The sequence below is a fragment of the Lethenteron reissneri genome, chromosome 31, assembly GCF_015708825.2.
Source record: "Lethenteron reissneri isolate LAM-NWPU_2019-01 chromosome 31, ASM1570882v1, whole genome shotgun sequence".
Classification (NCBI taxonomy): Eukaryota; Metazoa; Chordata; class Hyperoartia; order Petromyzontiformes; family Petromyzontidae; genus Lethenteron; species Lethenteron reissneri.
Window position 1 is genome coordinate 6257884 of NC_083809.1, and position 23512 is coordinate 6281395.

General features: G+C 44.7%; 2 protein-coding genes across 2 annotated transcripts in view; one reads left to right on the plus strand and one right to left on the minus strand.

Annotated features, from left to right (window-relative positions):
• The window catches only part of ABCB11 (ATP binding cassette subfamily B member 11), a 41874-nt gene extending 34697 nt beyond the window's left edge, over nucleotides 1–7177 (plus strand). Inside the window, exons 24-28 of the mRNA XM_061563405.1 lie at nucleotides 219–375; nucleotides 1466–1663; nucleotides 2513–2719; nucleotides 3931–4077; nucleotides 5392–7177. Of these exons, the coding sequence (XP_061419389.1) occupies nucleotides 219–375; nucleotides 1466–1663; nucleotides 2513–2719; nucleotides 3931–4077; nucleotides 5392–5592 (910 nt within the window). The 3' untranslated portion in view covers nucleotides 5593–7177. The remainder of the gene's footprint in view (nucleotides 1–218; nucleotides 376–1465; nucleotides 1664–2512; nucleotides 2720–3930; nucleotides 4078–5391) is intronic.
• A 1153-nt stretch (nucleotides 7178–8330) lies between these two features.
• On the minus strand, nucleotides 8331–19603 carry CCT5 (chaperonin containing TCP1 subunit 5). Its single transcript, XM_061563410.1, has 11 exons — nucleotides 19366–19603; nucleotides 17173–17233; nucleotides 16665–16829; nucleotides 15429–15627; nucleotides 14626–14818; nucleotides 13568–13717; nucleotides 12584–12703; nucleotides 11838–12023; nucleotides 10849–10986; nucleotides 9363–9543; nucleotides 8331–8856 (listed from the first exon to the last, which is right to left on the minus strand). The coding sequence occupies exons 1-11, from the start codon at nucleotides 19468–19470 to the stop codon at nucleotides 8723–8725; spliced, it is 1632 nt and encodes a 543-aa protein (XP_061419394.1). The 5' UTR covers nucleotides 19471–19603; the 3' UTR covers nucleotides 8331–8722.
• Nucleotides 19604–23512: the final 3909 nt, after the last annotated feature.

The following is a 23512-nucleotide window of genomic DNA, read 5'->3' on the forward strand; positions in this document are numbered from 1 at the left end:
GGTCGATCAAGAGACCTGGGCAAAAAATTTAGCCGAGTATGAATCTGCATGTTTCATTTCGTCGTTAAATGCTGCTGTGTGGACAAAGGCAGGGGTAGTGGAGGAGGCAGGGGAGGGGGCGTATTCAATGAAATTGCTCCATTGTGGCTGAATAACAAAATAAAAGAACACGACATGACTGTAATTTTTTTTTAAATCTTCCAATAATCTCGCGGCAGGGTGTTCTCGGCGCTGGTGTTCAGCGGCACGGCTTTAGGCCGAGCGTCGTCGTACGCCCCCGACTACGCCAAAGCCAAGATCTCGGCAGCGCGTCTGTTCAAGCTGTTCGACCGCACTCCGGCCATCGACTCCTCTCCAGACAAAGGAGTATCGTGGGTGAGTCGCGGTCAAAGCCATTGCGCCGTGCTCGTCGTCTGGGTTGAGAGCGTTTGACTCAGTGGTCGGGTGCCTGCGAATTTCAAGGGTCCAACTGAGCCCATCGTCCATTTCGGCTGGATGATGTGAATATTTGAAGCAGTGGTTGCGGTGGCCAACGCACGTAAGTTACGATGTCGTTAACCTGAGTGCGATATGCAGTCGTGGCTCACGTGAGTGGCGAGCAATATTTGAAATTATCCTGTGCCGCCCCCCCACCCCACTCGTTCATCAACTCGCACTGACCAGTGTGGTGAAGTATAGTTTAAAAAAACCCGTCATAACTAACAGGTTGTGGGGGGTTCTTCATTGAGCAGAGAATTGGATTGTCATTTAAAAAAAAATATTTGTTACTTCTACTTAAGATTATTTTGGTGGAGTGATTGCACAGTGGCTAGTGCACTGCGCTCCGGACACAGCCAACTGAGTTCGATTCTCGGCCGTAGCTGACATCATTGACGAGTGATATCTGAACCGGTCCTGGGCCGCCCTTCACCTACCCGAACTAACCAGCGTGGTGAAGTATGGTCAAACATCCGCCATGACCGACAAGGCGTAGGAAGGCTTCATCCACGTGTGGATCGAACACAAGGCTGGGATTTTTTTAATTTAGCGAACGCTTTAATACAGTTACAGCACCACACAAGAAAAGTAAATAAATAAACGTATACATACGCATGTCAATGTTACACGTGTGAGTGGACGTCAGCCAACGTAGCCGCAGAGCCACGTGACAGCCACCTCCAGCATGTGCAGGGCAACAACGACAACATCGTCTCCTGAAGCAGGAGAGGATGGGGGCCACGGTCTCCTGCTTCCCCCGTGGTTGCACGGCGACCTGTCACGTAGCAGTACGACGTCCCATCGATGTTCATAAGAAGCACACACCGGAGGCGGTTCAACTGAACCCACCCTGGTGCACCCTGGTGCCTTGGGAGGTCGATGGCAGGCATCTGGACTGACAGATCACTCTGAATGACACGTGGCTGTGAATGACTTATTTTAGCACCGCACGCAAATCAATGACGCGGTGCCGTTTCGCGTTGCGCAGGATGGCTTCCGTGGAGACGTGACGTTCACCAATTGTACGTTCACGTACCCAAGCCGGCCAGACACGCAGGTGCTCAACGGGCTCTCGGTGAGCGTCCAGCCTGGGCAGACGTTGGCGCTCGTGGGTACCAGCGGGTGTGGCAAGAGCACGAGTGTGCAGCTACTCGAACGCTTTTACGATCCAGACGGAGGCCAAGTGGTGAGTGGACGAAGAGATGACCTCCGCGTGGGGGTCAATTTCCCATCGTGCATTATCCGCGTTCACGTTTTATAACGGACGCAGTTTTAGTGTGAAGGTGTTTGTGCGTTGGGTTTGTCCGTTCATTCTAGATTTGAAGCTTTCGTGACTGCAAGGATTCATATTCTTAGGTTTTTTTCGTTAAAGTCACGTAGGTAAAAAAATTTAAAATTTATAAAAGTAAAATAAAATAAAAATCACGACGTTTCGGAGGCAACACAAGCTTCCGTCTTCAAGTGGTTAATTTTTTTACCTACGTGACTTTACCGAAAAAACCTAAGAATAATTTGTCCGTCCATATTTTTGCAAAGGGGGGCGATACTTTAACTCGCATGCAGAGGTTCCAATGGGAATCAACCTGAAGTATAAAGTTGTATTGCTATTGGGAAATTACCCGATTGAAAAGTGGCCACATTTATTAAAGGGTTGCCCAAAGAAATGCAGACACAATCGAGAGCAAGACGGACTATTCGCAAATTTGCAAAGTAAATGTTTCCCTGACTACTACCGGTCAGCTTCCAAAATCTTAAATCCAAAGACAAACCACACGTTGAAAAGCCTAACACAATCTATGCATGATTTTCCGTAAGTTATTTATCTCAACTTTCCATTTAAGTTGTGCCTTATTCCCACGATGCACTTTCCCAATTTTCAATTTGATGACTCTTCTCAGAACGCATTTGAACGGATGAATCGCGGCACTGACAGCCGCCCAGTAACGAACGCACACGCGCGCGCCTTGGCATCATCGACATCAATTTGCGTTGCGTCGTCCGCGACACAACTGTGTCTTCTCTCTCTCTCACTCAGCTGATCGACGGGAGGGATTCTCGCACGGTGAACGTGCGTTTCCTGCGCTCCAAGATCGGCATCGTGTCCCAGGAGCCGGTGTTGTTCGACTGCAGCATTGCCGACAACATTCGCTACGGCGCCAACTTCCGCGAGCTCACGTGGGAAGAGGTCATTAATGCCTCCAAAGCTGCTCAGCTGCACGACTTCGTCATGGGCCTGCCCGAGGTAATGTCCTCCTCCTCCTCCAGTAACTTCGAGTTCCTTGCCCCCCCCCCCCCCCGGGCTGTGTTGTGGCTTGGCCCCCCTCCCCCCCCCGCGGCGCTGTATCTCCATCTCTAAGGCTGTCGCTGCGTCGTTCAACCGAGAGAGATTACATTCACGTCCGGTGGTTTGATGTTCGACGTACAGTCAGATCGTGCTCTTGATGAAACTGCGGCAATGATTTTACGCGATTTAGATTGCCTTCGTGGTCGGCAGGCTACTCCCATGTCAGCGACATTGCTGTGAAAGCTGGGTTTGAACCCAAGTTACAGACACTTGTTATTTAGCCAAGGTCTCAAGAGTATATATTTTTTCATAATTTAAGTCACCGAAAGGAATGGATACGTGCATCAATTTTTTTTAATCATCATAATCAGCCACACTCAAACCGCTGCTGGATGAAGGTCTCTCCAAGTCGCCACCACGATCCTGTGATTTAAACACATTCCTGCGGAGGGAGCTGGTAGGAACGTTGGGTTGCTCGGTCAATGGCCAGGGTCAACCGCGGCGTGGTGTATTCCGCAAATATGCCCGACTGTGAAGGCGGGCACAAGCCGGCGTGAGTAGGTTAAACGTTGAGTTTTATAAGGGCACCACGGGGTGACCAGCCCCTCCCCACCCAGCCCCACCCCTCACACCCCCACCCAGCCCCACCCTCCCCACCCAGCCCCTACCCACCCTCCCTCCCCACCCAGCCCCACCCTCCCCACCCAGCCCCGACCCACACTCCCCTCCCCACCCAGCCCCTCCCTGCACGATGGACGGACAGACACAATAATCCCCTGTGGGCTGGTGTAACCAGGAGGTTCCTACCAGTATAATCCGCCTAACACCTGCACTTGATATAATTTCATCGCTCCATCTCCCCAGTGGAGTACTCTCGGACGTGTTCCATTCCTTTGCTGCCACTCGGTTATTATTATTGATGATGATCGACCATCGTCTCTTCTGGTCCTGCCCAAGCCCGCTTAGTTGTCCACTTACTTTTTAAAATAGTTTGGATGACATCAATAAACCTGTGTTTTCTCGAATCCTCAGTCTGTCAATGTAATTCCAGGCATGCATCTCACAATCAGTCGTTTTTATTTATTATAAAAATGTTTTTTAATTGCCTTTGCACAGCGCATGTATCTGTATGAATGACTTAATAAATCTGTTAAATGCTACCGTGCCAGAAATACGAAACCAACGTGGGAGATAAAGGTGCGCAGCTGTCTCGCGGAGAGAAACAGCGGGTGGCGATCGCGCGTGCCATTATCCGCGACCCCAGGATCCTTCTCCTGGACGAGGCGACATCAGCGCTGGACACCGAGAGCGAGCAGGTGACGATCTCACACGCACGAAGCAACGCGCTTAGGAGCCAAAAATCTGTCAAAACTTGACCCCTCTCTGTACGCACGCGTACTTTTTACACCTCCACCCCCCCAATCCTATAGAACGGCCGATATTTAATCCACGCAGTAACGATCAAGGATTAATAATATTAACGCGTTTAAGCAAACAGATATCTTCTTGGTTCAAGAAGACGAATCCCTGCAGTCACGAAAGCTTTAAGCAAACAGATAAAACAGATAGTCCACCGCCGGACTGTCTAATTCATTTGAAGGCCAATGTAGACAAATTATTATCGAGGCTTCACCCCCCCCCCCCCACCGTTCTCTATGCGTACGGACACTGTCAGTAGACCCCCAAAGTTTCATTTATTACTGAATGGATGGCTCCTTACGGGCCACGCAGGGTGCGTATCCAGTGGCGATGCTTAGTTGTGGGATGCGGCATCTGGCGTGGTTGGGAAGTTGGGGTTGTGGTCTGGGAGGTCGAGACCCAATGGGATCATTTCTTTGTCGTGATAACGTTTGTTGTTGTTGTTGTCTGTGTTATTTTTTTGGTGCCATTGATTAATTTGTTTATTAGTTTTTTTTTATTTTGCTCCGTAGTAGGGTTTTCATTTGCTTGCTGTAGGTGTGTGTGGGTGTGTGTGTATTGGGATTCTTTCGCGCCATGCGTAGCCAACCGCGTGTATGGGATTTGGTCCTTAAAAATAATGAATGGTCGCGTGTTGTGAGATGCCGTTGGCATGAATTACGCTATATAAAATTAAAGTATTATCTTATAATCAGGTAGGTGTTTCTGTGTGACCAGATTGGTAGAAGGGTGCCACGTTGGCGAGATGTTAACCACCTTGCCTGGTATACAGGAGGTCGTGGGTCCGATCCCAACCCCGACGCCGGTATATTTGGAGTGGATTTTTCTCCGGGTCTGTTGGTTTATCCTTCCAGTTAGAAGCGTGTGCTTAGAGTATTTAGATGCTATAAATTTCCACGTGATGTTAAGCCACTTTGTTGAGCTATCATTTGTGGCCAAGTCGCTTCTAAAAAAAAGCTATTCAGCTCAGTGGGCCTTACCAGGTAAAATAAAAAATATCTTGATTTGAAGCTTTCGTGACTGCAGGAATCCATACTCTTTGGTTCCTTCGGTAGTCACGTAGAGTAGAAATATACCCACGTGACGTAGAAAAATACCTACGCGACTTTACCGAAAGAACAAAAAATAAAAAGTTTTTTTTACTTTATTGACACCGTAATGCATGAGAATGTGTTAATGTTAATCGTGTGTGTTTGAAAACTGTTGCGCAGACCGTGCAATCGGCGTTGGATCAGGCGCGCCAGGGCCGCACGTGCATCGTGATCGCTCATCGCCTCTCCACCATCCAGAACGCCGACCAGATTGCCGTCATATCCCAGGGGCTGGTCATTGAGAAGGGCACTCACAATGAGCTCATGCGTGCGCAGGGCGCGTACTACAAGCTGGTTACAACAGGCGTTACCATGAGCTAAGGTCGTCGTTATTTATACGGCAGAGATTCACTTCCGAATGTTTTCCGGGTCTCTGGTAGACTGGAGTAGGTGGCGGGTGACAAGCAGCCACAGCCATGGCGTATTGTATACTGGATGTGGTGTGCCGGGTACGGAAATATTTTGCAGGTCGCCGACCTGGACAGACCAAGCTGAAATTAAATGACACCGCTGAAATGTCACCTTTACGTTTTCATTTAGAGTGTAGTAAACTATGAAATCGCATTTTATTTTCCATTACCACTTAACCCGGCTCACTCTTGCAAGAGAGATGTGTTGTCGCAATGCTGACAACATCACTCAGCACTTGTTGAGAGACCTTAAGATTGCATTGTATCAGAGGTTGGGGAACGGATGGCCCATGGGCCAGACATGGCCCACAATTTCCTTTTTTCCAGTCCGTGGCTACGTGAATGCCTCACCACTTTGAAATGGTCCACAAAAGACATCCTTCACTGAAGGAGGGGAGGCGGCGGAATATTTTAAACCTGGCAACGATGCCGCGTTTATCATTTGAGCGCGCTCAGTCACGCAAACGCCTCTTGCAGTGGCAGGAGTTGACTTGAGCTGCGTTAGTGGACCGTCAAATCTACGTGAAGTTTTATTCGAGCCTCGCCAAGTAGAGGGTTCTCCATCCCCGAGTTATATAAACTGTCATAGGATGTAGTGTAACGTTGTTTTCCCCCCTGCAATGTGTGGACGTACACACATGGGCTTAATGCTCTTATGTAAACATATTTACACACACCAACTTTGTTTTACATGCAATTGTGAGCATCGTGCTGAGATTATGAGATTATGATCGTACGTGGATAAGATATCCTGATTAATGGACGTTTTATTGTTGGAAACATTTCATGTTTATATTAGCCTCAAGCATGTTCAATCCCTCGTGACAATCCACTGCTGGATGAGGGCCTCCCCACATGCCTGGCAGGCCTTGGTGGAGGGGGGGGGGGGGTTATTTGACCATACTTCACCATGCTGCGTCAGTGCGGGTTGGTGCTGGCGGGGAGCAGACGTGGCAGCATAGTACACTATCACAATAGATGTTGCTGCAGTTCTCTGCTGCCCACCACATAACCCAGCAATAAAACCTATAGCGTCCCGTTTGTGCGTGATGGTTACCCATCCAAGCACCATGCAGGTTCAAATCCCTACTTAGCTTTAGATCTGGGTGCATTCTGGGTAATTGGAAAGTAGAAAGGTATATGTTATATTGTCCGCTAGTCGTGTTGCTCATTCATTTAATTCTACTGTGGAAGGGCAAGTGGTTTGCCCTTTAGATTTATTGTTCTCAGCCATTGCAATGTGGAATTTCCACCATTGGCTCAGAACCGTCAATGCAAGACGCTCCATTTTTTTTAGCAGGGAGATGTTTTGACTTAAGATTGGGATGTAGTCGAGCGTCTTAACATGAGACTTAAATATAGGTTAATGTAGAGAAATGCTATGGTACATATTTTACACGGATTGTATTGAAAGGTTGTTGCCGATTAATAATGAACACATACTAATATAGTGTTGTGCACTTGGGATATCCAAAATAAAAAAAAGTTGGTCCAATTAAAAAGATGTAAATGTTGTGGATTTTCTCCAACACACCGGTGTGCTGTGCTAGTAACGAATTAGCACATTCTGTTTACATGACAACCCTTACTAATTGGCTGTGGCGGGTTTAAAGACATTCATATTTACGCGATCTCACCCAAAAAAAAACCTGTATTACCAATTAACAAGTTCTATATTCTTCAGGCATGCTGGTCACAGGACGCCATTTCACACGAAAAAAGCACAAAAAAGCCTCATTGAGGCTCAACTCGCGTTGGAGCAAATCATGCACTGTGATGTTTACCCAACTCACGACCATGCTATTTGTGGGAGGAAATTGGAGTACATGGAGAAACTGCACACACGAATGGGTGATACCCAGACACAAGTGCAAGTCTTCACCTCGCTCCCTTGCAAGCCCAGCAGCGTTGGGAATCCACGAGCAAATCTGTGATCCAACAACTCCGCCGACAGAATGAGCCAACAGGTAGTTGTGGCAGAAGGTAGATGCTCAGCTTCAATGAGCTTGGGCCATATTCATAGCGTGCTGTGATACAATGCTTGCAAGTTTTGCAACAGTCAACTCATGCGCAAGTCAATATCAGCCATGACTTATTCACTGCTGGATCAAGGGCTTTCCACGTTACCACCATGAGGCTTGCAATAGTTGATCTAGCTCCCACACGAGTTGTCATCACACGATCTCCATGGTGGTTGTCATCTTCAGCATGTTATCAGTCTTGACCATCGGCCATCACCCCCTTCTTCTCAGGTCACTTTTCAAGTTAATATCTCGAATTTGCATGTTCTCTTGCCTGTGTTCATCTTTCTCTGCAATTGCAAGCATGCATCTCCAGGTTTGTTTTTCTGAGCAGATTGTCTCACTACATGCCGCCAATAATACAATACACTGGGAATTGGAGCCAAACCTCCTGAAATTAAGTGGTTAAAACCTACATATTACTTCAAATATCAATAAAACATCTATTGCATACACAACTATAATTAGAATATAAAAATGATGTACTCATTTTCATACACAGCTGGCATATGGCTGTATCTGTTATCCGTGTTATCTGAACATACCGATGTAAGCAATAATATTTTGACGGTCTCTCGAAGGGGAGTACATAATCACACAGCTCAAATTAAACACAAGGCAAATGAGGTGACACAAATAAGGTGTATTTAGTTTTAAACATCAGTGCCTCAGCCTTGCTTCCAAAACTACATTTGACTTTGTATTAAGTAAATGTAGGCTGCTGCTCTTACAAAAAAATATCCTTCAGACATGCATCATAAAATCTTGGTACAAACGTGTATGTGCATGTTCTCACACCACAGAAATTAAGAAACACAAGTACAAAATTATAAGCGTCAAGAAATGTTTATCAACACGTTAAGCAATTTAATGTTGGTGACATGCAAGAGCAGTACAATTTGTGAGCGTTGTTATATCATCACGGGACCACAAGTAGACATCGTGCTGTGGATGTCTGAAAAGCATCGACCAAAGAGGGGGGGGGGGGGGGCTCAGCTGAGGCAGGTGCCTGTGGATATTTTAGTAATCGATGTTCTCGCCAGGGCTTCGAATGTCATCGATCTTGAGAATCATTTTGACCATCTGCGTTGCAAGAGAGATCTGTTGTTTTTTACCAATCAGCGTCTCTATAACATGCTGTTCCTTCATGTCACCTGCAACAACAACAAAGACCCACAAATATTACACATTATAAATGAAGATAGCAAAATGGCAAACTACACAAAGGAGTGAAAGAGAGTAACTAAAAATGATATGCTGTATCTACTCTTAGATGTTAGGACTTTATATTTTAGGGGGAAAACTGTTCATATAATGTAATTATGAATTGGCAAATTACGATAAACCCTTCACAAAAGTAATGTTACTTTATAAAATTGTCAGTCGACATTTATTTCCGAATGTCAATGGATGGAATAAATCAATAATAAATATATAAGTGATACAAATTATCGCGATTTCAATACAAATACTCCAAATTAAGACAAAAACAGGTCTCAATGCCTCGTGCTGCAACTCTCCACGCTTAATTTCGCACATTTTAGCGTTTGCCCTATTACAAACATTAATTTTATTGACTTTTGCCCCTTTTGAGTCTCCTTGGAAAGAGAACATCAATCAGGCACGCAATAGAGGGTGTCCCAAGTAGACAATTATTTACCCTTGGAAGATGACTGCATGCAGTTGATGCCCAGGTAGGGTTTCTTCTCAGCCAGCTGGCGAGACCGCACCTCTGCGAGAGCCCCAATGGAGTTGAGGCCACTGTTCTCGGCCAGCGCCATGGGAATCACCTCCAGCGCATCGGCGAACGCACGCATCGCGTACTGCTCCAAGGTCGCACACTTGAGGGCACATGGGTACACAACGCGTGTCCGTTGAGCACATTGTTGTAAGAGACTACACAGCCACAGCGAAATCCGCATGCAGGCCACGCCAGTGAAAATAATTGATCTTGAACAAAATTTTCCATGCGATAAAGGGATGTAACCATTTACAGTCGATGCAATTTAATGAACGTTGACAGTTTGTTTCACACGTTTTTTTGTACATGGGATTCATGAAGATACTTAAAACGGTACACATTCCGACAAATACGAATGGAAATATGATTTTCTTAAACCAATGATTTGACACATGTAAAACACGCAAAAGAATGGATGTTAATGCATGAGTGTTTAGAACCATTGTAAATCAATCTTCATATAAAAATGGCATTCCTATCTAAATTTAATATTTTGTCAAATTTAATGCACTTCTGGTCAAGAGACATCTGTTTGTCAGGGATCTAGCACACGTAGCCTGCTTAAACATACCAATATAGCAGTTCCAAGATTATTAGATATACATTTCAGACACATTAAAAGGTGTGTGTGGGTAATTATGAACCTAATCATGAAATAGCTTTTTTATTAGACATAGTATGTAAATAAAAAAAATTTGTCAAACGTTCATCACAAGTGAGAACTGGTAAATCGATGTTGGACTGAAATTTGTATCCACACTTGGTCTGATCGTTGAAATCACTATGTCTCAAACCTAATGCCTTCTTACAAAATAAACCTGTTTCTATATAAAAACGTAATTAGTGACATACACCTAATACGTATTCTCAGAATTATTCAGAATTTTTTACTGAGGTGCAATTAATTTGTGAAATTGCCCATAATTACCATAGAAAAAAAATCATCATCACTTGGGCCAAGGGGGTGCTGCCCTTGTCAAACGCTTGAGACGAGATGTGATGCAAGTCGCGTATCGCGTGTTAAGAGCCGAGACGCTCCGGCGTACAAGACAGCTTTTATTAACCCTATCCCGTTTCAAGATGCCTTCAAGTAGCAAGTTGGGTGTCCCGTTCACCCCTGAATCTCGGAACGCGCAAGCGGTTTAGCATTCATTTTATTTAGAGAGGCGTAGCGCCGTTTGTTTTTAAAGACGTTGTACTCACCGCGGAGAACTGCGGCGACACGACCGCACTCGATGATAGCTGGTGCTAAACTGTGCCACATGCCCTCCCGCATGGCCTTGCGGGAGCCTCAGTGCCAATTAAGTAATTACAAAATTTATTCTGGTTCAGACCGGAATCGGAAGAAAAAACGATGACGTACATCATTGAAACAGGTTAAAAACAAATAATTTGCCATCGTTACCTTGTCCGCAGCTTCCGAAACGGCTAATGAGCAGCTGATTTCAGCAGCTCCGCCTCCGTACACAACGCGGTTGTCTCGCACCAGGTTGCGGATCACGCACAGAGCATCGTGGATGGAGCGCTTGGCCTCTTCAATGATCTAAAAACAGAATCCGGGGTTGCGATATCAAGGCAATGTTATTATATATATTTTACTATTAAATAAAACCACAATTACAATAAAACACAGAAAAAGGGAGCACATCGATCAAGGAACAAATAAATCAACATTTATTTGCTTTAAAAGTTTTACACGGATGACCAATTATACCACAAATCTGCAATAAAAGCTATTTCCTGACCAAAATCCTAATTTGTTGAGAGGGTGTAATCTGATGTGCAGAGCAAGCAAAATCATATCCAGGCATTGGTGCAGAGCAATGGCAATGCATGAGATGTACCAAAGCTAGTTTCTCTTACAGAAAAGACCGGGTAAATTCTTAGGTTTTTTCGGTAAAGTCACATAGGTAAAACATTATAATTAATAAAAGTAAAATAAAATAAAAATCACGTTTCGGAGGCATTAAATATTCGTGATTTTTATTTTATTTTTATTAATTTTAATGTTTTACCTACGTGACTTTACCGAAAAAAACCTAAGAATATGAATCCTTGCAGTCACGAAAGCTTCAAATCTAGAATCATTTTGTCCAATAATGTAACGTTCACTACCCTCGATGTAAAAATGGAAGTTATTAAATCCGCCTTTGGTTCATGCTGCATGACGCGTGCCTGTTTAACATCACACGGAAGTGTATTTGTATTTTTTCTGGTAATTATCAAAGGAATACCAAGATTCAGTCTAAAAGGGCTGATTGTTTTCATCGCTAACCCCACTTGGAATGGCCACTGGCGTGCACCTTTTTCTAACCAAGTACAAAGATGCAGCACTAACCCTACCACCCACCAACCACACGACAAAAGTGATGGCGGTGGCAGTGAACGCCGTACCATCTTGTTGCCTCCGCGGATGAAGATGGTTACTGCACGGGAGTTGTGGCACTGCTCGATGACCAGCATGTGATCCTTGGTGGTGCCAAAGGACAGTTCCCGCACGATGCCGGCGTGGCCCAGTTTGTCGGCCGTCAGCTCCGAGAAACGAGGGACGATGCGACCGCCCGTCGCGATGGCGATCAGCTGCGCACAGCGTTAAAGGGGCAGCGAATTCACAATGTCCACTTCACAATCGTCATCGTCAGCGTCAGCAACGATCAATCCATTCTGCGTAAATGTTGAATTGGCGTTAAATACAGGCAGACATATTATTGGCCTAACAATTAAAGTCCTGACAGCACTGTCAGGAGGGATGTCACGATTTGCCGATTAAAATGCAATCGTGTCAATAATAAGTGCCCTGAATTATTCACGTATTACAATTCATGTTTAAACATGCAAAAACTAAAATAAGATACCTCAAGTCAACCAGCGCTTATACGCCCCTTGACCAACATTTGCGAAGCAAACTGGACTAGTTTTGACATTCTAAGTCTCATCAACAGTGGACTCCTATAAATGCTGCAAGCGTACAATACATTGTATCTATTGCACGCAATTTGGTTATGAAATACCCTGCCACTATAGATTATACATGAACCACAATATAAAAAAAAATATTAATCATGAATGGAATTGTGACAGACTCATGACAAATGATAGAGCGGAGGTTCCCCATGTGAAGTATAACAAATAACACAAACCTCAATCTCGTGTCCTCCAACCCAACGCACAGCTGGCAGCTCGTTCTGCAGAAGCAAGTGGTTGGCCTCATCATCGAATCCCCACTGGCAGATGGCTAGGTTCGCTCCAGTTTCCTTCACCTGTACACACACATATGCACATGGGGGCAATGCCAAGATAATAAAATTAACCCGTAAAAACAAAGTTTTTCACTATAAATCCTTTATATGCGTGGCGGCTAGAGTCCTCTCGTCCTCTGGCTTGAGATGGCTGCCACCTATGGGTCAGAAGATTGCCTGCCACCATTAAGCAATTGGTAATTAAATATAATTTATTTTTTCCTAAAATGTTGAAAATATTTTTAAAAAAATTTCACGAAAATAAATTGTCAGGCAAAACGAGTCTGTGTGCAAAATGTCAGCTCGATTGGATCACGGGAAGTGGGTTAAAAAACGACCGAAAGATTTGCACGGTCGTAAGCGCGCAAGCAAGCAAGTGAACTTATTATAAAGGATTTAACAAAGGGTGATAACTTCACATGACCTGTAATATTGTGTAGAGGAGAATAAATATGGATCTGGGTATTACTTGCATGCTGCATTTCAGCCAGAGACATAGAACGCAGGTAGGTGATGAGTGGCAGAAAGTACTTCATGATACAAATGGATATCATGAATGTTTTACAATTACACTGGCAGACCTACAAGAGACTGCTTGTGCATTGACACACATGCACAAAAAGGTAATTCATGTACCATGTTCATCATCAACACTGCTTTAAAAGAAATATAAAATCGGCTAACGTGTTTGCCGATTTCCCTTCATCCGAGTAAATATTTTTGTTTAATTCATATTTGAAATACATCGCGCCATGCCACCACACGGCATATCGGGATTGAACCCACGACCTCCTGCATACCGGGCGAGGCAGATAACATCTCGCCACCGTGGCAGTCCACAGCAGGAGTCAGGTGAGGCAGTTGTCATCGTGAGAGCATACACACCTGGCGGACCATTTCAGCAAACTTCTCCTTCTCATACTGCAGCAGAGCCTTGTAGTCCTCGACACATGTCACATCCAGCTTGTGCTTTGTCTTGGGCTTTGGTGGTTCGAACGGGCATGTAAGAATGGCGATCTTGGCATTAATCACCTCCTACAAGGGGGAGAACAAATCATAACATTTTGAGTCTCCGGGTCTTCTCAACGTGCAATAAATCTGTTGAAGCCTTGTCCTGCACACTCATATTACAGTCCGTGAGAGATATTAGAGGTGTAATGATTCACGCCCAAGTTCTTACAAGCACAATTTAACGTAAGTATCGTGTTCATAAGAATCGATATTAATAGATGAACCAATGTTTCCACCCATGATCATACATTAAAGCACATATTTGGCTGTGATATAAATGTAACAAATGACACAAGTTAATATGTAAGACATGAACTTATACACTTACATAATGTATGACATAACTGTCAAGGTTAATGAGCATGTGATATGTATTATTGTACTGTATTTGCAAGCTACGTTGCACTGTGAACAGTGCAAGAATATAGGCATGTGTATCTACTATGCCCTGTATTATGCATTTGTGGTGTACCTTTTGTGTTCTCTATAAAGAAAATAATTTATCTGCACATGTTTATGTACTGTACGAAGATGTGCTACATGCACATAAATTTTGAAGCCATTTTTTCTTTGGGTGGTATTAATATACCCAACCACAAAGCAATAACACTGTAATACTTACGGTCGTAGGTGGATCAGGGTAGAGCAGTGGCACATGGCGCATCGCACTATGAACCGAGTGACTTGAATACGAGTTGTGGCCATGGCTACCATCAGCAGTGTGTAATATCTGAGACCCACCACATCCTGGCCCATCACTTCACCAACAAGCACTGACCAGCGTGTTGAAATGTGGTCAAACGGCCCCCCATGGTCAGTTGGGCACATGGTGGGGGCGCCTTTATGCTGCGCTGCAGTGGATTGAAAGAGATCTGTAAAATAATCTCTTGTGGGGCGGTGTTTGTATTGCGTACGCGTGCATTATTAAGCACCTTGGGCATCTGTGGGTGGCTGAAGTCCTTGTCTACGACGACGCCCTTGATGAGCGCTGTGTCGTCGAGCCGTCCGCCCACTTTGCCCTCCACCTTGATGAGTTCGAAGTCGACGTCTTTGCGCTCCAGATCGGCCACGGACAGGACCGCATTCACGGCAATTTCGGCCATCATTCGCTGGCAGCGGTTCACACTACACAGGCGCATAAAAAAGTATTCAAATAATCAATACAAATACAGGGGGGGCTCATATTGTAGGTTTTTCGGGTTAGATCGCGTTAATATAAATGTGTCGTTAAACCCGCCACCACCCGACACTCTTTCACGATGTAGAATTAAAATAAAATGCCATATAGTTTATCAGCTCGTGGACCTACTGAAACAATGTTAACAACACCAGTTGTTTAAGAAGGCAAACTATATGGATTTCAAGTTTACAAGTCTCATCAGTCATGTGCTGAAACAAACCCAAAAGGTTCATAGACCAATGGACAAACCATTAGATTTTTTCTTTGAATACAAATTATGTTCATTTACTGCATTATTCACATTTGTTTCACCATAACAATTTACACAAATATTATTAGCTTGAGGAATTCAGTGAAGCCGCTCAGATGAAAACAAGATTCAACGGCATTCAGAAGTGTTCACAATCATTGGATAACACTAGTGAAATCCATTATTGCACTGAATAACGATTAATGCAACTACAAGAGACCTAATTATAATCACTGTACTCTCACAAGGTACAGACCATGGTGGACCCCTAGTGTGCAGATAGTGCATTACTGTACTACACGTACATCTTGGAGCCCAACGTAGTCATTGCCGTGAGCACGAGGGACTCGGTGTTGGCTGGGTCCACGGGGTACGACTCGGCAATGGAGTCGAGGTGAGCAATGGCCACGCGCGCCGCTTGCTCGTAACCGTCGGAGATGCGGATGGGGTGAATTCCTCGGTCCAGGAGCTGCTCGGCCTGCTCGAGCAATGCGCCTGCAAGCACTGTTTCACAAACCAGCCTTCGGTGAGCACATCGTAAGCCAACGAAGTACCATGTATATAAGATAGGCACGTCTTGCTTTCACAGATGGGTGCTGTGGTGGCGAATTGTTAACTACCTCGCCTGGTATGGGGTTCGATCCTGACCCTGACGGCTATATACCAGGAGTTTGCATGTTCTCCCCGTGGTCGCTTGGAATTTTCTCCGGGTCACCCGGTTTTTTCCTGCACATTTAGAAACGTGCATTTCGAGTATTTGGCTGTTATAAATTTCCACGTGATAAGCCGCTTCATTGAGCTATCATTTGTGGCCAGGTCACTTCTAAAAAAGAGCTATGTAGCTCAGTGGGCTTAACCTGGTAAAATACAGTTTAGTTTCAATTTAGAGATGACTAAAATATGGATGTAGTAGGCTTGGTTGTTTAGGAAGCTGAAAAGAAATATTTTCGTGAAAAATAGATAGAACTTCAACCTGTGTAATAAAGCTCGCTGTGGTTGTTAGTGCACTGCCGTTTGAAATCGGCAAGCAGTTACATTCCTAGCCACAACTGCAACAATAATGGAAAGTGATAGTGGTCCTGGGTCACCGCACTTTATAACCCGCACTGACTAGCATGGCGAAATATGGATAAATAACCTCTACAGTTGATATGGCGTGGGGAGACCTTCAATTTTGTTTTTAAATCAACATATGTAATGAATCTAATGTACTGTATATTAACATTAAGTAGTTCAATTCCATTAAACATTTCACTGGTTTCTAAATGTTATTAATTAAGTTGTACAATTTTAATTCTGTAAATAACCAATGGAACCTTAACATTTTTGAAAGGTTTACATTTTACTATGCAACAAAAATACATAAATTGTTACATTTGTTGGATAAAACAGCTGATAACTTGTTCTGTAAAGTATAATAATCGATTCCATGAAACTATATAACTGACGTACAAACGTATGAATGTTGGCATAATCAGCTTGTCCTCCAGCAAGCTATAGTGCAGTGCAAATGGATGTGGTGCATAACTTAAGTCACGTACCCACAACACCAGTGGTGCCATCTCCGATCTCATCATCCTGGGAGCGTGACAACTCCACCATCAACTTGGCCACCTGGTGTTCCACGTCCATCATTCCCAGGATAGTGGCACCATCATTTGTCACCGTGATATCGCCATCCTGGCTCACAATCATCTTGTCCAGCCCTACACAGTTAGGTAAGAACACCACCATTAATACTCTTTGGTTCTTTCCGTAAAGTCACGTAGGTAGAAAATTATTAATAGATCATGTGAATTAAATATAATTCCGCAAACCTTTTCCAAAAGGATCAATAAATGAAAAGCATATAGAATAGATGTTAGAATCAGCTTCATTAACTTGTGGTAAATATTCTTTGGGTCTTTCGGTAAAGTCACGTAGATAGGTTCAAATTAATTAGAATAAAATAAACGACTACGTTTCGATCACAACACAAGCGATCGTCAGTGGTAAAATGTTTGATAAATGGTTAAGTGACATTATTTGTACGCCGATAGAATGCATTACCTTTGGGTCCAAGCGATGTCCGGAGAGTGCTTGCCACAGACTTGGCTGCCATAATGTGCGACTGTCAGAAAACACAAAGCAGACCAGCATGCAAATAACAATAAGATCACAAACCCCTTTTCCCCATCATACTGGACGATCAGTGAAAAAAAGCTTCAGAGCTCATCCGATTCCAAATCCATGCGGCCAACACAGTCTAATGATCTCGCCACTGTGCGGACCACACCCCGATATGCACCATGTGCAACAACCCCCAACCACAATCAGCTCCATCATAGGCTGGACTGCAAATACTGACATCACGCCAGAGGTCGCAACCGGGTACCCGATACCCGTACTCTACCTGATACCCGGCTACCTGTACCCGGCGGGTACGGGTAGCCGTTTGCGACCCTGGTGCGGCCGGGTACGGGTAGGCCGTGAGTCACTGGTGAGTAACCGTTTGTCACTCATTTCGGGTAGGTACGGGTAGAGAACGGCTACCCGTACCTGGCCCGGTACGGGTACCCATTTTCGACCCTGGTACGGGTACGGGTAAGGAATCAAAACCCGTTTGCGACCTCTGCATCACGCCGTCATTGCGATTCCACACGTGCATACATGCTCGACTGCCGCTGACAGACATGAATGGCCAGTTGCATAAAGCACCGTTAGTTATTGTTATCCTTAATTAGTACGACTTCGAATCACAGAGTAAACATTCCAACCCAAAAATGTATAGGTCTTGTTGTATTAGGTTGTACGTCCTAGATCGTACGATACGAGTTTGAATTCTCGGTAATGAAAAAATATATATTTATATACTGTACAAACATGGTCAGTCATTCGTGACATCACGATATATTCTAACGCGTCAAACCCGTGTTGGGACGCGGCAAGATTACAGCACCTTATATCAGCAACGGTTGGCTACGTACGGTGCGAATGAAGTTCAACATACATGCAAGAAAGGGCCCATTTCCCGAAACGTCAGCCTCTTCGTCTACATCTTTCTGTTGTCATGCAGTGCTGAAACGTAGGGCGGTGTGGACAGGCCTTCATCCAGCAGTGGATGGATAACAGTTGCAAAGCCAGTGCTATTGACGATTGTGGGTGCGTTTGTTTGTACAAGAGACGACGTATCTTTTTTTGCACAAACTCGCCGCTACACATTTGTTATATATATTTTGCCTTTGCTGTCGTCATCCCAAGTGCCCGTGGCGCATCCTCAAATGGAGAAACTGCACCAAACGCTACCAATGGGGAGGGGTAGGGGGGGGGGCTGTCGCACGCGTATTTGGGTGCCATTCTAGATTTGAAGTTTTCGTGACTTCGGACACCCATACTCTTTGGTTCTTTCGGTAAAGTTACGTAGGTACCCACGTGTTTTTAGGTAAGGTACCTCCCGTGACTTTACCGAAAGAACCAAAGAGTTTGGGTGCCATGTGTCACGCCACTCAAAAAAAACTCCCTTATCGAACGGGTCTCCCCCGTCGCGAGTGTCGATAAAATCCTGTACGAGGGGGCCTAACCTCCACGCCGTGCCGGTAGCACGGGGTCGTGGTGGCGATTATTTGACTATACTTCACCGCGTTGGTCAATGCGGGTTTTGACGTTGAGGAACGACGCACAGACGTTGTAACATTAGCACATTGGATTGTTTGCTGGATCGTCCTCTGCTGCCCACCACATAGCCGGCCCCCGTGGTATCCTGCAACATTTTGTTTAAATATGCGTGGTCACCATCCATTCATCGAGGCAATGTCTGACAAGATCTGGCGTACCGAGAGCGATTTGGTCATTGGTTCTATACACTGCTGCATAAATGCGTCATTGCTGATCCCAATGCGAATTAAGTACAAGTAGGTCATCATTGGTTCTATATACTGCTGTATGAATGCGTCATTGCTGATCTCAATGCGAAGTAAGTACAAGTAGGTCATCACGAAACGCGCAGAATATTATCCGAACGTGCGAGAAGCATTTCTGTAGCTTTGTTCTGACATCCCATTGCAGCGGACACTTTCTCCATTGTCATTCTCCGAATGAATGACTTGACGATACACGAATTCATTCAAAAGCCAGCCCGTATTATTAGGAACACACGCGAACGATTGGCGCATTATCTAAATTAAAAATAGAGCACAATGGTACAGTTATCGTTCATAGAAGCCGATGGAAAGATCCACTACTGTACACCGGGTTGCACTGTACCTTCAATGCATCCAGGCCGCTGAGTCTCGACTTTCGGTCCTGATCTTTAATGATGATGAACGGTCGTCCATACTCATCGAAAGCCAACGTGCCCATTTGCGACATCTTGCTGCAGCCGTCCAAGGCCACCTTACAAGTGTCCACGTGCACGGATGGCTGCGGATTTAACCACTTCACGCAGAAGCGTCTGGAACGGGCGGCTTCGATGGACGCCGGGTGAGAGGGGAGGTGACGTCACGACGGACCGATCTATTGTAGCCTAACGGGAGGGGTGTTTTGAAATTAACGCGGCCAAACATCGTTAAAACTTTACGCGCTTAATTATCAACACGTTATGAGCAGTAGCGTCATTGTAAATAGCGGTTTTTAAAAATAACACGGAGTTGTGGAAAGGATTAAATGTGTGTGTGTGTGTTTTTAATTGCATGTTTGGGTCAATGTTGAAGATTTGTTTTTCGTAATAGTTGCGCCCACCGGAAATGTCAACTGTTACCATGGTAACCGTTGACCGTTGGAGGGGTGGCGGCAAATCAGAAGGTTGCTAGGTCAGAGGTTTACCCTCTAGATCTCTTGCACGTGCGCAGGCACTGCCCATGCCTGTGTCCAACTCCTTGTCAGTGCCCCACCTGATTAGAGACCAATTCTGACCTTATTGGTCACCCAGTGCCCCTTATAAGTATCAACGTTAATCCTACAAAGTTCTCATCCTCTTAGGTTTTTTCGGTAAAGTCACGTAGGTAAAAAATTAAATTCAAATTAATAAAAGTAATAAAATAAAAAAATAATATTATTACTTTTATTAATTAATTTTTTTACCTACGTGACTTTACCGAAAAAACCTAAGAGTATGAATCCTTGCCGTCACGAAAGTTTCAAATCTAGAACCTACAAAGTCCCATCGCAAGAGAGAAACACAAACAATTAAGACAATCACCAGGACTAGTACACTCACCATTACATAACCTGTCAACCCCTTGTGCCCTACCTTATTAGAGACCAATTCTGACCTTACTGGTCACCTCGTGCCCTTATAAATCTCAATGTTAATCCTACAAAGTCCCATCGCAAGGGAGAAACACAAACAAATAGGTAATTAAATGTTTTTTTCCCGTATTGAAACTGCTGTACACCGTATGGACCTCAAAACTCAATTTCCCTGTACAAAGAATACGGGGTAAACCGTACGGGGTTGACAGCTGTGACTGCTGGATGAATGCCTCCCCACGCCGTAGATGTGATTGTGTGGGTTATTTGGCCATACTTCACCACAAATGGTCAATGCGGGTCGGTGAAGATAGGGGAGTACAGTATATAAGTATAATCACTGTACAGTACACACATGTGTTTTACTGCACTGCCATCTGCTGTTAACAATGTAGCTCTACAGATCCCGATGATCAGGTTTTAAACCGTGGATGCGTTAGCTATGACCGTCTGTCAAGGGTTGGAGGATGGGTCACGACAACCCTCGTGAAGATTATCCATTATAAACGAAACTGTAGTATAACGTGTTGCTATTAGGGATGTACCCTATGAAAAAAACCCAGCCAATTTGATTAAACGTTTTGCTTGTTTGGAGACTTTATTCAAACTATTTGGCCTGTGGCCCCATCTGTGGCACTACAAGTTTGCTGCCTGCTGCACCTATTTAATTCGGCTTCGCTTTTGTGACTTTAAATCAACGGAGAAGTTCAAACTCTGGAGCTCCCCCCCCTCCACTTCCTCTTTCGGCTCTGCGCCTTTCCTTTTCAGGACACGCCCCTTTTGCTATAGGCCCGTCCCTTTCAGTTCCGACCCCGCCTCTTCCCCTGGACAGGGGTTTGGGCAGAGGTCGCAAACAGGTTTTGATTCCTTACCCGTACCCGTACTCGGCCGCACCAGGGTCGCAAACAGGTACCCGTACCTGGCCGGGTAGGGTACGGGTACCCGTACCCGATACCCGGCCGGGTACGGGTAGCCGGGTATCGGGTAGCGTACGGGTACCCGATTGCGACCTCTGGGATGAATCCATGTTGCAGGCGCGGGTGGGTTGATTCTAGGAACTTGAATTGTAAGAAGAGACAAGACGATGGGAAATTAGTGACGAACGGTTACTCACCAGTGACTCACATCCTACCCGTACCCATACCCGGCCGCACCAGGGTCGCAAACGGGTACTCGTACCCGTACCCGGCCGGGTACGGGTAGCCGGGTATCGGGTAGGGTACGGGTATCGGGTACCTGATTGCGACCTCTGGGTTTGGGTAGTGGTGGGGTTGTTGAAAGGGCGATGGAGGGGGAGGTCAAAGCAGTAAAGGGAGTCTTCTACTTACAAACGAGTTAGGTTCCAAAGGTTCGTTCGTAAGTCGATTTGTTCGTAAGTCCAACTTTACTCCTGTCGATTCCAAACAGGTTGTATGGCATGTACGCTTAAACGGGGCATGGCTTTAAAAGTTGTATGATCTCCTATAGATGCCACTGGTTCTCCATGTTCTGCAGATGTAGACGCCACCACCACCATCTATTGCGCGGCGGTTGAACTTATGACTCGTTCCGAACAGGCAACTGGACATACGGACAGGTTTGTTCGTATCTCTGAAAGTTCGTAAATCAAGTGTTCGTAAGTAGATGAGTCCCTGCAATAGGGGTGGATGTGGCCAGTAGGGGTGAGGAGGATCAGTAGGGGTGGTAGGAATCAGTAGTGGTAGGGGTAGAGCGACTTCAGACCAGGAACAAAAATCCCTCTTGAGAGCAGCAATAATAATTTTTTTACCCGGATCAAATTGTATTTTTTCAACACAGTTCGTATGTCTTGGGATTGCTAATTGAGGGGAAAGTTATGCATTTTTAAAGAACGTTTACATTTTCAATAAATGTTTAGGCTTGTACGGATTAATCTGTAGGAATTAATTCTTCAGATCTGGCTGTTTCCAATAAATTGCAAGGTTTACATTTACATCTAGAATTCTGCATTCAGGGACCCCAATAAATACAAGTTTGAAATGGCATTTTAAAGTAGGTTAACTTTTTTTTTATTTTGGATGGTTTATTATATCAGGCTAAACTTTCCAACTGTTAATAATTTCTGCAATCATGTCGTATTTCTGCTTGTCGGTGTTATTGTGATTTACCGGACCAATGCCAAAAACTTGGTTGTAAAATTACGGTTGCTGACAATGTGAATTGCCAATACAAAATAATGCACGACACCTAATCCTGTAAAATAAAATTTGTACTTCAAATTACAAGCAAAGCGTGAAGAAAAGGGATAGTAAACACTAGCTCAAACTTAAAATATTAAATGACTCTCATTAAAAACCCTAACATGAACATTTAACATTAATCAGCAATACAATTACTGTGGTGGACTGCTTTGTGTTAGTTGAGCCCGCAAAAAATGGAAGCACTCTGGTCAATAGATGGCGCACATTTTATGCACACCAAAATTCTGATGAAGCTTTGGCACTGGGTTAGTTCACTGCGCTATGAAATGTGGCGAATTGGGTTTGATTCCTGGTCCCGGCAAACATCGGTGGCGAATATTAACCCGAACTGGTCCTTGCTCACCTCCTTTACTAACCTGCACCGACCAATGTGGTGAAGTATGGTCAGTATGTTCAACGAACGCTGAAAACAGAAAGGGCGTAGGGAGATCCTCATCCAGCAGAGGCTATAAGTGTGAATAGAGAATCGAATGTTCAGACAATGCTGACCTAGCTTGGGAGCTTTGTTTAAGCTGGGCATCCGCCGAGATTTTAACCCAGAATTTCAGCGTTTGTCAGTGCAGTACTGACCGTCATTTGGTCGCCTTTATAGCCACTCATTCACGTTTATTTGTCAACATTTTAAAAAGGCTCAACCCAGTGAGTTTTGCGTCCGCCTGTGGCACAATTGAAGGGACACATTTGAATTAACTGACCATAAACGACAGTACAGTATTTGCAACTGACTCTCCCACTATAATTTGTGCAAATCGTGGAGGTTTCGCAATATGGCATACGACTGGCATTGAAATTACAGGTTAATTAAAAATAATGGTAATTGATGCAATGTTTTATACGTTCACTGAAGATGCAACTTGGTAACGTAAAATGTGCAACTATTCTAGTCTTTTTAGTTCATACTCAGACAATGGATCTTAGCTGGTAAGATTCATTGAGCTAAAGAG

Excerpts from the sequence above, each read along its gene's own strand:
- CCT5 (XM_061563410.1), bottom strand. The coding sequence starts at position 19,470 with ATGTCGCAAATGGGCACGTTGGCTTTCGATGAGTATGGACGACCGTTC. Across the intron at positions 16,830-17,172 it reads GACATCGCTTGGACCCAAAG|GGCTGGACAAGATGATTGTG; the intron begins GTAATGCATTCT and ends CTAACTGTGTAG. Across the intron at positions 15,628-16,664 it reads TGGCACCACTGGTGTTGTGG|TGCTTGCAGGCGCATTGCTC; the intron begins GTACGTGACTTA and ends TTTGTGAAACAG.